At 42.1% G+C, this 10,757-nt stretch overlaps 1 protein-coding gene across 2 annotated transcripts in view; it reads left to right on the plus strand.

Moving 5' to 3' along the window:
* DPY19L4 (dpy-19 like 4) overlaps window positions 1-10,281 on the plus strand; it is a 54,394-nt gene extending 44,113 nt beyond the window's left edge. Inside the window, exons 16-19 of one of the 2 annotated variants that reach the window (XM_070748071.1) lie at window positions 3,425-3,507; window positions 5,435-5,567; window positions 8,660-8,818; window positions 9,107-10,281. In XM_070748071.1, coding sequence (XP_070604172.1) covers window positions 3,425-3,507; window positions 5,435-5,567; window positions 8,660-8,818; window positions 9,107-9,271 — 540 coding nt within the window. In that variant the 3' untranslated portion in view covers window positions 9,272-10,281. The remainder of the gene's footprint in view (window positions 1-3,424; window positions 3,508-5,434; window positions 5,568-8,659; window positions 8,819-9,106) is intronic. The other variant, XM_070748072.1, reaches the window with a different exon arrangement.
* Window positions 10,282-10,757: the final 476 nt, after the last annotated feature.

Genomic DNA, 10,757 nt, shown 5'->3' on the forward strand with positions numbered 1-10,757 from the left:
TTAATAAATATTTTTTTAATAAACTTTAATAAAGAAACATGGTGAGTAATAATCTAAATGGTTGCTAAGGGAATGGGAAATTGCAATTTAAAGTGTTAAGGGAAGGCTTGTGATACTGTTCATAGCCAAAAATAGTGTATTTACTTCCGCATCTCTACTTCGCGGAAATTCAACTTTCGCGGGCGGTCTCGGAACGCATCCCCCGCGAAAATCGAGGGAACACTGTAATGACATTTAACCAAATGTCTGCACCTAAAACAGTAACCCTAAAATGGAACACAAAACTAGATATTACTTTCGATCTTAACTATGACTGTACTTGGCTGACTTTGGATTCACAAGATGTGCAAGATTGGGCTTGGTTAACATTTGGATGGGAACCAACCAGTGAATACTAGGGTGATAAGCTACAGCAGTGTTTCCCAATTTTGGAACATTCTGGCTGGGGAACTCTGGAAATTAAAGCCCACACATCTTAAAGTTGTCAGGTTTTGACCTTCCTCAACTTTGGTTAACTTCGGACTCCCCCCAGAAATGACCCTCCTTGCCTTTCGTAAGCTACTTAAAACCCACCTCTGCCGCCAGGCATGGGGGAATTGAGATACCCTTTCCCCCTAGGCCTTTACAATTTTATGCATGGTATGTCTGTATGTATGTTTGGTTTTTTATTATAATGGGTTTTAATTGTTTTTAGTATTGGATTATTGTTATATGCTGTCTTATTATTGCTGTTAGCTGCCCCAAGTCTCCAGAGAGGGGCGGCATACAAATCCAATGAATGAATGAATGAATGAATGAATGAATGAATGAATGAATGAATGAATAAATAAATAAATAAATAAATAAATAAATAAAGTGTGCTCTTATCTCAATCCCTCAGTGTAACTGTGCTGCTCCTTGACAAAATATCCATCACATTGTGTCCGAATGTCCATCAAGAACTTATACCGGCGCAATGTCTGGGGTTTTTTTCAATATAGACCATCCTATCCTTGAATGGCTGGGTAGAATGGATATTAACATTTGAACTACCGTATTTTTCGCTCCATAAGACGCAGTTTTTCCCCTCCCAAAGTAGGATGAAAAATCAATCGCGTCTTATGGAGCGAAGATGCAGGCAGGGAGGGGGGGGAGGCGCTGGAGCAGAGGGGGGGCGGCGAAGATACGAACCCCTCCATCGCCGCTTCTTCCCAGCGGAGAAATTCCAGCCCCCACCTGTTCCCGCTCGATCCTCCTCCCTGAGGCAGCTCGCCCTCCCATGGCCGCTTCCTCCACCCTCCATCGCAAGCCCTCGCCACCGCAGCCAACGCGCGCTGCGATCTTTAAGCCCGGCTCCTTTCGGCCCAGCATCCCGGGCCAAGCGGCTGCCTTCCGTCACTGAGCCTGGCTCGCCCGGAAGATCGTAGCGCGTGTTGCCTGCGCCGGCGAAGGAAGCCAGCTACGATCTTCCGGGCGAGCCAGGCTCAGTGACGGAAGGCAGCCGCTTGGCCCGGGATGCTGGGCCGAAAGGAGCTAGTCGGATGCACCCTCGCGCTCCTGGCTACTCCCGCTGCCTTCGCCGAAAGCGCTTTTCTCCCGGGCTCTCAGCAAGGGGGCTTGAGGAGAGGCGGCGAAGGCGATCTCTTTCGTTCTCCGGAGGCTGGCAAAAGTGATTTTCAATGTCGGAGGCGCGGTCCGGCGTGCTCTCTCTCCCCATCCCCCTGCCGGCTTACTTTGAATGTGACAGGGGGAGGGGGAAAGCGCACGCCGGACCACGCCTCCGACATTGAAAATCACTTTTGCCAGCCTCCGGAGAACGAGAGAGATCGCCTTTGCCGCCTCTCCTGCAGCCCCCTCGCTGAGAGCCCGGGAGAAAAGCGCTTTCGGCGAAGGCAGCAGCGAGAGGCCAGGGGCGCGGGGCAGGGGGACGGCCGCGGCTTCGGGTGCACCCTTGGAAAAATCACTTTCGCTAACCTCCTGAGAACGAGAGAGTGAGAGCGACAGAGCAAGATAGAAAGTGAGAAAGAGAGAGAGAGACAAAGAGGGGGTAGAGAAAGAGATAGCAAGAGAGAGAGAATGAGAGAGAGAAAGTGTGAGAGAGAAAACAAGAGAGTGAGAAAGAAAACAAGAGAGGGAAAGTGAGAAAAATAGAGAAGAGCAAGAGGGGGAAAGATAGAGAAAGAGGGGGAGAGATAAAGAGAGAGAGAGAAAGAAAGAGAGATGAGAGAGGAAGGAAGAGAGTGTGAGAGAGGAAGAAAGAAAGAGAGAAAGAAAGAGAAAGATGAGTGAGGAAGGAAGAGAGTGAGAGAGAGAGAAAAAAGCAAGAAAGAGATAGCAAGAGAGACAGAGAGAGAGAGAGCAAGGGAGAGAGAAAGACATAGAGGGAGGGAAGGAAGGAGGGAGAGAGCAAAAAAGAGAGGAAGAAAGAAAGAAAGAGGGATGGAGAAAGAAGGGAAGAAAGAGAATGAGGGAGGGAGAAACAGAGCGAAAGGGAGGAAGAGAGAGATTTTTTTTGTCCAAACTTTTCTTTAGCCCACTTTTTGGCTCAAAATATTTTTTTTCTATTTTCCTACTCTAAAATCTAGGTGCGTCTTATCAGCAGGTGCGTCTTATAGAGCGAAAAATACAGTACTATAAGTCTATGCATTTGCCATACGCTAAATAAATAAATCTTAAAGTTGCGGAGATTTTGAAACACGCTAGCTAGAGAGAGAACTAACTTGGAAGAAAACAGTGGCAAAAGCTTTTTATAGTGCTGCCAAGAAAATTACATAGAGTGGGCTTGAAGGAAGTTTTAGCTGGATTTGTATGTCGCCCCTCTCCATAGACTCGGGGCGGCTAACAACAGTAATAAAAACAGCATGTAACAATCCAATACTAAAACAACTAAAAAACCCTTATTATAAAACCAAACATACATACAAACATACCATGCATAAAATTGCAAAGGCCTAGGGGGAAAGAATATCTCAGTTCCCCCATGCCTGGCGGGAGGGTGGGGGCAAGTCTAATCTCTGGGGGGAGTTGGTTCCAGAGGGCCGGGGCCGCCACAGAGAAGGCTGTTCCCCTGGGTCCCGCCAAACGACATTGTTTAGTTGACGGGACCCGGAGAAGGCCCACTCTGTGGGACCTAACTGGTCGCTGGGATTCGTGCAGCATGCAATTCTAACAATGTTTTTAAAAGATCTTTGAATGATATTGAATACCTTAACGAAACTAGGAGTACTCATATTAATAAGCTATGGGATTTAATTAGATGCATTCTATTAAGGTAGGTTATGATAAAGAAACTGAATTTTGCTGTATGTAGCAAATGGGTTTTTGAGCATGTAAAAAGGTGGTTTGATGGTGGAGCTAGAAAGGTGTTTTTAGTCCACTTTCCTGCATTATTTAAAGTTTTGTAATTTGTCTTCCCACAGTTCATAGCCTTGGTGCTTCCTTTTAGTTTTTTCCTAGGATAATGGCAGAACTCTCAGAGCTCCAAGAATTTTATGACCCTGATACAGCAGGACTCATGACCTGGATTAAGTAAGTAGTCTTTATTTTTTTTCCCCTAACTGCAGAATATTTTGGTAATCTATGATTCAGTCATCATTTATCACATCCAGACTTGTTTAACCACATGAGCTTTAATTGATACACCATCATTTTCACATGTTTGAAATTTGATTATTACATGGTGATTGAGAAGGCTTCAGGACAGGGGTGGGCAATTAATTTTCCCATGAGGCCACCTGGGGAACTGGGACTGGTCAGAGGGTTGAACTAATAGGGATGATGCCACCACATCTGCCACTACTTTCACAGAAACCACCAAAGGGATGGATATGGCCCATGGGCTGTAGCAGGGGTAGGCAAAATTGGCTCTTCTTTCACATGTGGACTTCAACTCCCAGAATTCCTGAGCTAGCATGGTTGGCTCAGGAATTCTGGGAGATGAAGTCCACAAGTCATAGAAGTTGGTTGCCGATCAGTTTCTGGTCACAATTCAAAGTGTTGGTTATGACCTATAAAGCCCTTAATGGCACCAGACCAGAATATCTACGAGATCGCCTTCTGCTGCACGAATCCCAGCAGCCGGTTAGGTCCAACAGAGTTGGCCTTCTCCGGGTCCAACAATGTCGGCTGGGGGGACCCAGGGGAAGAGCCTTCTCTTTGGCGGCCCCAACCCTCTGGAACCAGCTCCCCACAGAGATTAGGATTGCCCCCACCCTCCTTGCCTTTTGTAAACTCCTTAAAACCCACCTCTGCCGTCAGGCATGGGGGAACTGAGATATCTCCCCTTGCCTATGTAGTTTTATGTATGGTATATTGTATGTATGATTTTTAAACAATGGTTTTTTTTAGAATTTTAATGTTAGATTTATTATTATAGACTTTTAATATTAGATTTGTCATTGTATACTGGTTTTATCACTGTTGTGAGCCGCCCCGAGTCTGCGGAGAGGGGTGGCATACAAATCTAATTAATAATAATAATAATAATAATAATAATAATAATAATAATAATAATAATAACAACTTTGCCTACCCCTGGGCTGTACAATGCCCAGGTCTGCTTAAAAACTATCATGATGCATTTGTACAAACCATAGTTTCTGTAGCATTAATATTTGAATCAGGAACTCACACCAGAAGAAAACAGTTCAATTTACATAAGATAAAGAAGGAAGGAGGAAATTTCTATCGTTGACATAGGCCCAAACTATTCACCAGCTTAACAAGCAAAAACAGCATTTCCAGACAGAGAAACAAAGTGATAAAGCTACATATTCAATCAAAAACCTTTCAGAGGCAGGACCTCAAGGAACACATTACCAGATTTTTATGAAGTTATGGGAACCTGTATAATTGTGCAGGAAAAGGTGTGTTCAGCTAGAAACTGTGCCAAAGTACCACTGACTCATTGTTTCTGGGCCATTAGGTGCCAGGCTTTGGGGCAGCAATTATTTTTCTAGGCATAAACCTATAGAATTGTTTTAAGATTTATTGAAGTCATGGGGATTAGGTTGCCAGCATTACAAGTCTTTTGTCCCCTAAATCAGTGTTTCCCAACCGTGACAACTTGAAAATATCTGGACTTCAACTCCCAGAATTCCCCAGCCAGCATTTGCTGGCTGGGGAATTCTGGGAGTTGAAGTCCAGATATCTTCAAATTGCCAAGGTTGGGAAACACTGCCCTAAATCAATTGGGCTAATCCTTTTGTAATTTCATTATAATTTCATTACAAAGCCTTTTCTAATTTCATTATAATTATAATAACAATTGGCAAGAAGGCAGGTCTTTTTACTGGTTACTGGTAAGCTATTTATAAAACTACCACCTAGATTCTTGCTAAGAACTGATCTTTACATTCAGGAACAAAATCTGTCTCAAGCAGGATTTCTGAATTCATGGAATTCTTCATTGAATGTGTGAGAGTCAAAGCTTCATTATTATTATTATTTTTTACAGAAGACAGGCTCCTATTGCTGCCGTCTTTGCTGGAAGTCCACAGTTAATGGGTGTAATCAGACTGTGCACTGGATGGATGGTGACAAATCTACCCCTCTATAATGATGATGACCTGCAAAAGAGAAATGAAAATGTGAGTCTTTATTTACCCTGAGATAGAAGGTGTCTTGCATGGAAAACTAAAATTTGGAACTCTTTACAGATAACCTGAACTCAAACTTTGTAGGTAAATACATAATGTACAATACTCAATAATGTACATGGAAACATAGAAGTCTGACGGCAGAAAAAGACCTCGTGGTCCATCTAGTCTGCCCTTATACTATTTTCTCTATTTTATCTTAGGATGGATATATGTTTATCCCAGGCATGTTTAAATTCAGTTACTGTGGATTTATCTACCACGTCTGCTGGAAGTTTGTTCCAAGGATCTACTACTCTTTCAGTAAAATAATATTTTCTCATGTTGCTTTTGATCTTTCCCCCAACTAACTTCAGATTATGCCCCCTTGTTCTTGTGTTCACTTTCCTATTAAAAACACTTCCCTCCTGGACCTTATTTAACCCTTTAATATATTTAAATGTTTCGATCATGTCCCCCCTTTTCCTTCTGTCCTCCAGACTATACAGACTGAGTTCATTAAGTCTTTCCTGATACGTTTTATGCTTAAGACCTTCCACCATTCTTGTAGCCCGTCTTTGGACCCGTTCAATTTTGTCAATATCTTTTTGTAGGTGAGGTCTCCAGAACTGAACACAGTATTCCAAATGTGGTCTCACCAGCGCTCTATATAAGGGGATCACAATCTCCCTCTTCCTGCTTGTTATACCTCTAGCTATGCAGCCAAGCATCCTACTTGCTTTCCCTACCGCCTGACTGCACTGTTCACCCATTTTGAGATTGTCAGAAATCACTACCCCAAATCCTTTTCTTCTGAAGTATTTGGTAAGACAGAACTGCCAATACAATACTCAGATTGAGGATTCCTTTTCCCCAAGTGCATTATTTTACATTTGGAAACATTACAATTTTTCAATCTCTGAAACTTGGGGCAGCTGCTCTTTATCCAGAGATCCAGATAGATTTCTCACAGGGAGGCATTGAAATCTATTCTGAAACTGCAGACATCATTTTTCCCCCCTGAAACGCTTGGTCCTTTATGTCATATTTTCCCATCTTTCTGCCCCCTCCGTCTAGCTTTACTTTATATTCTGGGGTGCTTCTACATATTATGGCAATGATGGCAAAGCTTTTTTCCTCAAGTGGCGTCCTCCTCGATCCACAGCTCACATTAGAGAACCTTCTTTCAGCTGTGGCGAGGGGGACATTTGCCCAGGTTCGCCTGGTGCACCAGTTGCGGCCCTATTTGGACCAGGAGTCACTGCTCACAGTCACTCATGCCCTCATCACCTCAAGATTCGACTACTGTAATGCTCTCTACATGGGGCTACCTTTGAAAAGTGTTTGGAAAAGTCAGATCGTGAAGAATGCAGCTGCGAGAGCAATCATGGGCTTCCCTAAATATGGCCATGTTACACCAACACTCCGCAGTCTGCATTGGTTGCCGATCAATTTCCAGTCACAATTCAAAGTGTTGGTTTTGACCTATAAAGCCCTTCATGGCATTGGACCAGAATATCTCCGGGACCACCTTCTGCCGCACAAATCCCAGCGACTGATTAGTTCCCACAGAGTTCGCCTTCTCCGGGTCCCGTTGACTAAACTATGTCGTTTGGCGGGTCCCAGGGGAAGAGCCTTCTCTGTGGCAGCCCCAGCCCTCTGGAACCAGCTCCCCCCTGAGATTAGAATTGCCCCCACCCTCCTTGCCTTTCGTAAACTCCTTAAAACCCACCGCTGCCATCAGGCATGGGGGAACTGAGATAACTTCCCCAGGCCCATACTGTTTAGGTATGGTATGTTGTATTTTTTTAAATTATGGGTTTTTAGCTTTCTAATTATTGAATTTGTATTATATATTGTTTTCTGTTGCTGTGAGCCGCCCCGAGTCTGCGGAGAGGGATGGCATACAAATTTAATAAATAAATAAATAAGTGCTTATGCGCAAGTGCTCACACCCAAATTTAATGCCTGGGGAAGGCGAAAACAGCTTCCCCCACCCACCCCCAGAGGCCCTCTGGAGGCAGGAAATGGCCTGTTTCCCAACTTCTGGTGGGCCCAGTAGGCTCGTGTTTCGCCCTCCCCAGGCTCCAAAGGCCTCCCTGGAGCTAGGGAAAGGAAAAAAACGCCCTCACCCCTTGTCCCGGAGCCTCTCTGGAAGCCAAAAACGTCCTCCAAGACAGAGCCTCTGTGCAAGGCAAAAATCAGCTGACCAGCACACACATGCACGTTGGAGCTGAGCTAAGGCAATGGCTCGCGTGCCAACCCGTATGGCTCCGCGTGCCACCTGTGGCACCTATGCCATAGGTTTGCCATCACTGTACTATGGGTTGTGCATAATATAATAATAATAATAATTAATTGGATTTGTATGCCGCCCCTCTCCGTAGACTCGGGGCGGTTAACAACAATAATAAAAACAGCATGTGACAATCCAATAATAAAACAACTAAAAACCCTTATAATAAAACCAAACATACAGACAAACATACCATGCATAACTTGTAATGGCCTAAGGGGAAGGAATATCTCAACTCCCCCATGCCTGGCGGTATAAATGAGTCTTGAGTAGTTTACGAAAGACAGGGAGGGTGGGAGCAATTCTAATTTCCGGGGGGAGTTGGTTCCAGAGGGCCAGGGCCACCACAGAGAAGGCTCTTCCCCTGGGGCCCGCCAAACAACATTGTTTGGTCGACGGGACCCAGAGAAGGCCAACTCTGTGGGACCTTATCGGTCGCTGGGATTCGTGCGGTAGCAGGTGGTTCCGGAGATAATCTGGTCCAATGCCATGTAGGGCTTTAAAGGTCATGACCAACACTTTGAATTGTGACCGGAAACTGATCGGCAGCCAATGCAAGCCACGGAGTGTTGAGGAAACGTGGGCGAATCTTGGAAGCCCCACGATGGCTCTCGCGGCTGCGTTCTGCACGATCTGAAGTTTCCGAACACTCGCTGTAGACCATTCAATAATTCGTCGTCTTTTTGGATTAAGTTGGGGAGAGGATGGGTGGTTTTGCTTCCAGCCCATCTTGTCTTCCAAAATGATAATCAGCTGTTGCTTCCAACATATATATATATGTATTCAATTAAATATCTTTTAAATCCAGATTTTTCAGATCTATTCCAAAAGATCAGCTGAGGATATCTACAAAATACTCACATCTTACAAAGCTACGTATCTGGTCATAGAAGATTCAATCTGCAATGAAGTCGGACCAGTGAGAGGATGCAGGGTTAAAGACTTACTAGATATTGCCAATGGTCATGTAAGTAATTATGTGACATAGTTCAGCCACCAGCTTGTGTAGTTTACAGGATACATTAATAATTTGCATAATAAGTGTGTTACAAACCAGTGAGCCAAATTCAGCACGTTTTTTGGAAGTAAGAACTACTTGTTCAATGGTGATTGCCACCGATAAATATTACATAGGGTACATCTGGCATTATTAACATGAATTTAATTAAGGATTCCAATGTAAAATATGTTTGATTCGTCCCTAAAGATAAATATATATTTTGTTGTTTATTTATTTTTTCTTATTTTTCTCTAGGTTTATTATGAAGAAAACGACAGCTCCAGCTACTCAAAATATGGGCGGTTTTGTCAGGAGATCAAAATGAACTATTCTCCATATGTGAATTACTTCACACGAGTATACTGGAATAGGTCTTACTTGGTATATAAAATCAATTCTATAATATCTTTTCAATCCTGAGATATTCGCATCCTTTGAAGATGGACTTTGCGTAATTTTTAAAAAGGTTAAGGTGTCCAAAAAACCTTTTTTTCTATTGCGTATGCATTGCAGATGCACACAAAGACACATCACTGACTACATGAAAACTGTGTAGTGTATTCTGCACAACTATTACAGACTGACATAACGAGTAGGAGATATGCTCAGAACCATAGAGGATACAACTGTCTTCCAAGAATTAAAAGGCATTTTTCCCGCTTTTCACTTTTAACATCAATTTCGTTTCATAGCAATTGCTTTTTTAGCTATGTTTATTTATGTTGGCAAATGCAAAAAACAAACAAAACCAAATAAGAGAATTTGCTGGACATTATTCTCCAGTTATATGCATATATCTGGGTTTGGAAGTGGGGTGGATGGGGATTGTTCTGCTATTTTCATAGTTTGGAAATCCCACTATATTCCTGGAATTTGTTATTATAGAAAAAATAGGGAGGCAAATGGCTGAGAATGATAGACTTGGAAATAAGACTGTGCAGATTTAACTGTTGGCTGAGAGCAACTTTCCAATTGGGGCTGTCTTTTATTATTATTCTTAGTAGAGCATTATTATACTCTTATGTTTGGTGAAAGGTTTGGTTTAGGTACCCAGTCAATAACAGTATTCTAAATAAGTTGAATTAAATAAAGATTTCCTTTATTTAATCCTGTAAAACATATATTTTAGGCACTCTTATATCCTATCTAAAAAAGGTAAAGAACTAACATAAAATGTAGCCCTTTAATAAGAAAAGGTTGACGGCACATATTCTAGAAGTTTAGTTTCAACTACTTGCTACTTTGTGGGATTATTCTGTTTGTTTCTTATGTTTTTATGATTTGCATTTATCATTTTGTCCTAGACATTATAAGGACAAATTATCCATTTTGTCTTAATTTGCTCTCTTGTCCTATACTTTGGTTTTATAATATGCCCAGATAAATTTGGATTTGTAAACCAAAATAAAAGAATAGATTTTGTTTATGAATCCTGATGTATTTTAGTAGCTGCAGTTAAATTTTATTTATTCCTGATTTCTTCATCCATTTGAATGGTGGGGCAAGTCCTCGGAGAGGGGCGGCATACAAATCCATACAAATCCAAGCAAACCATATTTATGTACTCATTTTTGTTTTTGTAATTAAATTCAGATTTCTGGCTTGACATCTGAATGTGGCAATTGTCTGGTTAAAATATTTCTGCAAAATGAAGTTAAAATGCCACTACTGACCAAACTAATAATACAAATTGGCTTATTTTCATAAAGTAAAAGTTCTTATTATATTTTAGTACAGCTTTGTTCTTCGCAGCTTTTTTATTGTTAAATTTTCTTTTCTACTTTTTTTTCCTCTGACTTTTTCCTGTTTTTGATCTCATGTTCTTGAATCAAAAAGTTATTTAAGTGTATGCCTTGTGAATGTGCCTAGTGTACTTGCTGAAAAAGTATTTTATTCCAAAATTATT

Source organism: Erythrolamprus reginae, chromosome 3, assembly GCF_031021105.1.
Source record: "Erythrolamprus reginae isolate rEryReg1 chromosome 3, rEryReg1.hap1, whole genome shotgun sequence".
Lineage (NCBI taxonomy): Eukaryota > Metazoa > Chordata > Lepidosauria > Squamata > Dipsadidae > Erythrolamprus > Erythrolamprus reginae.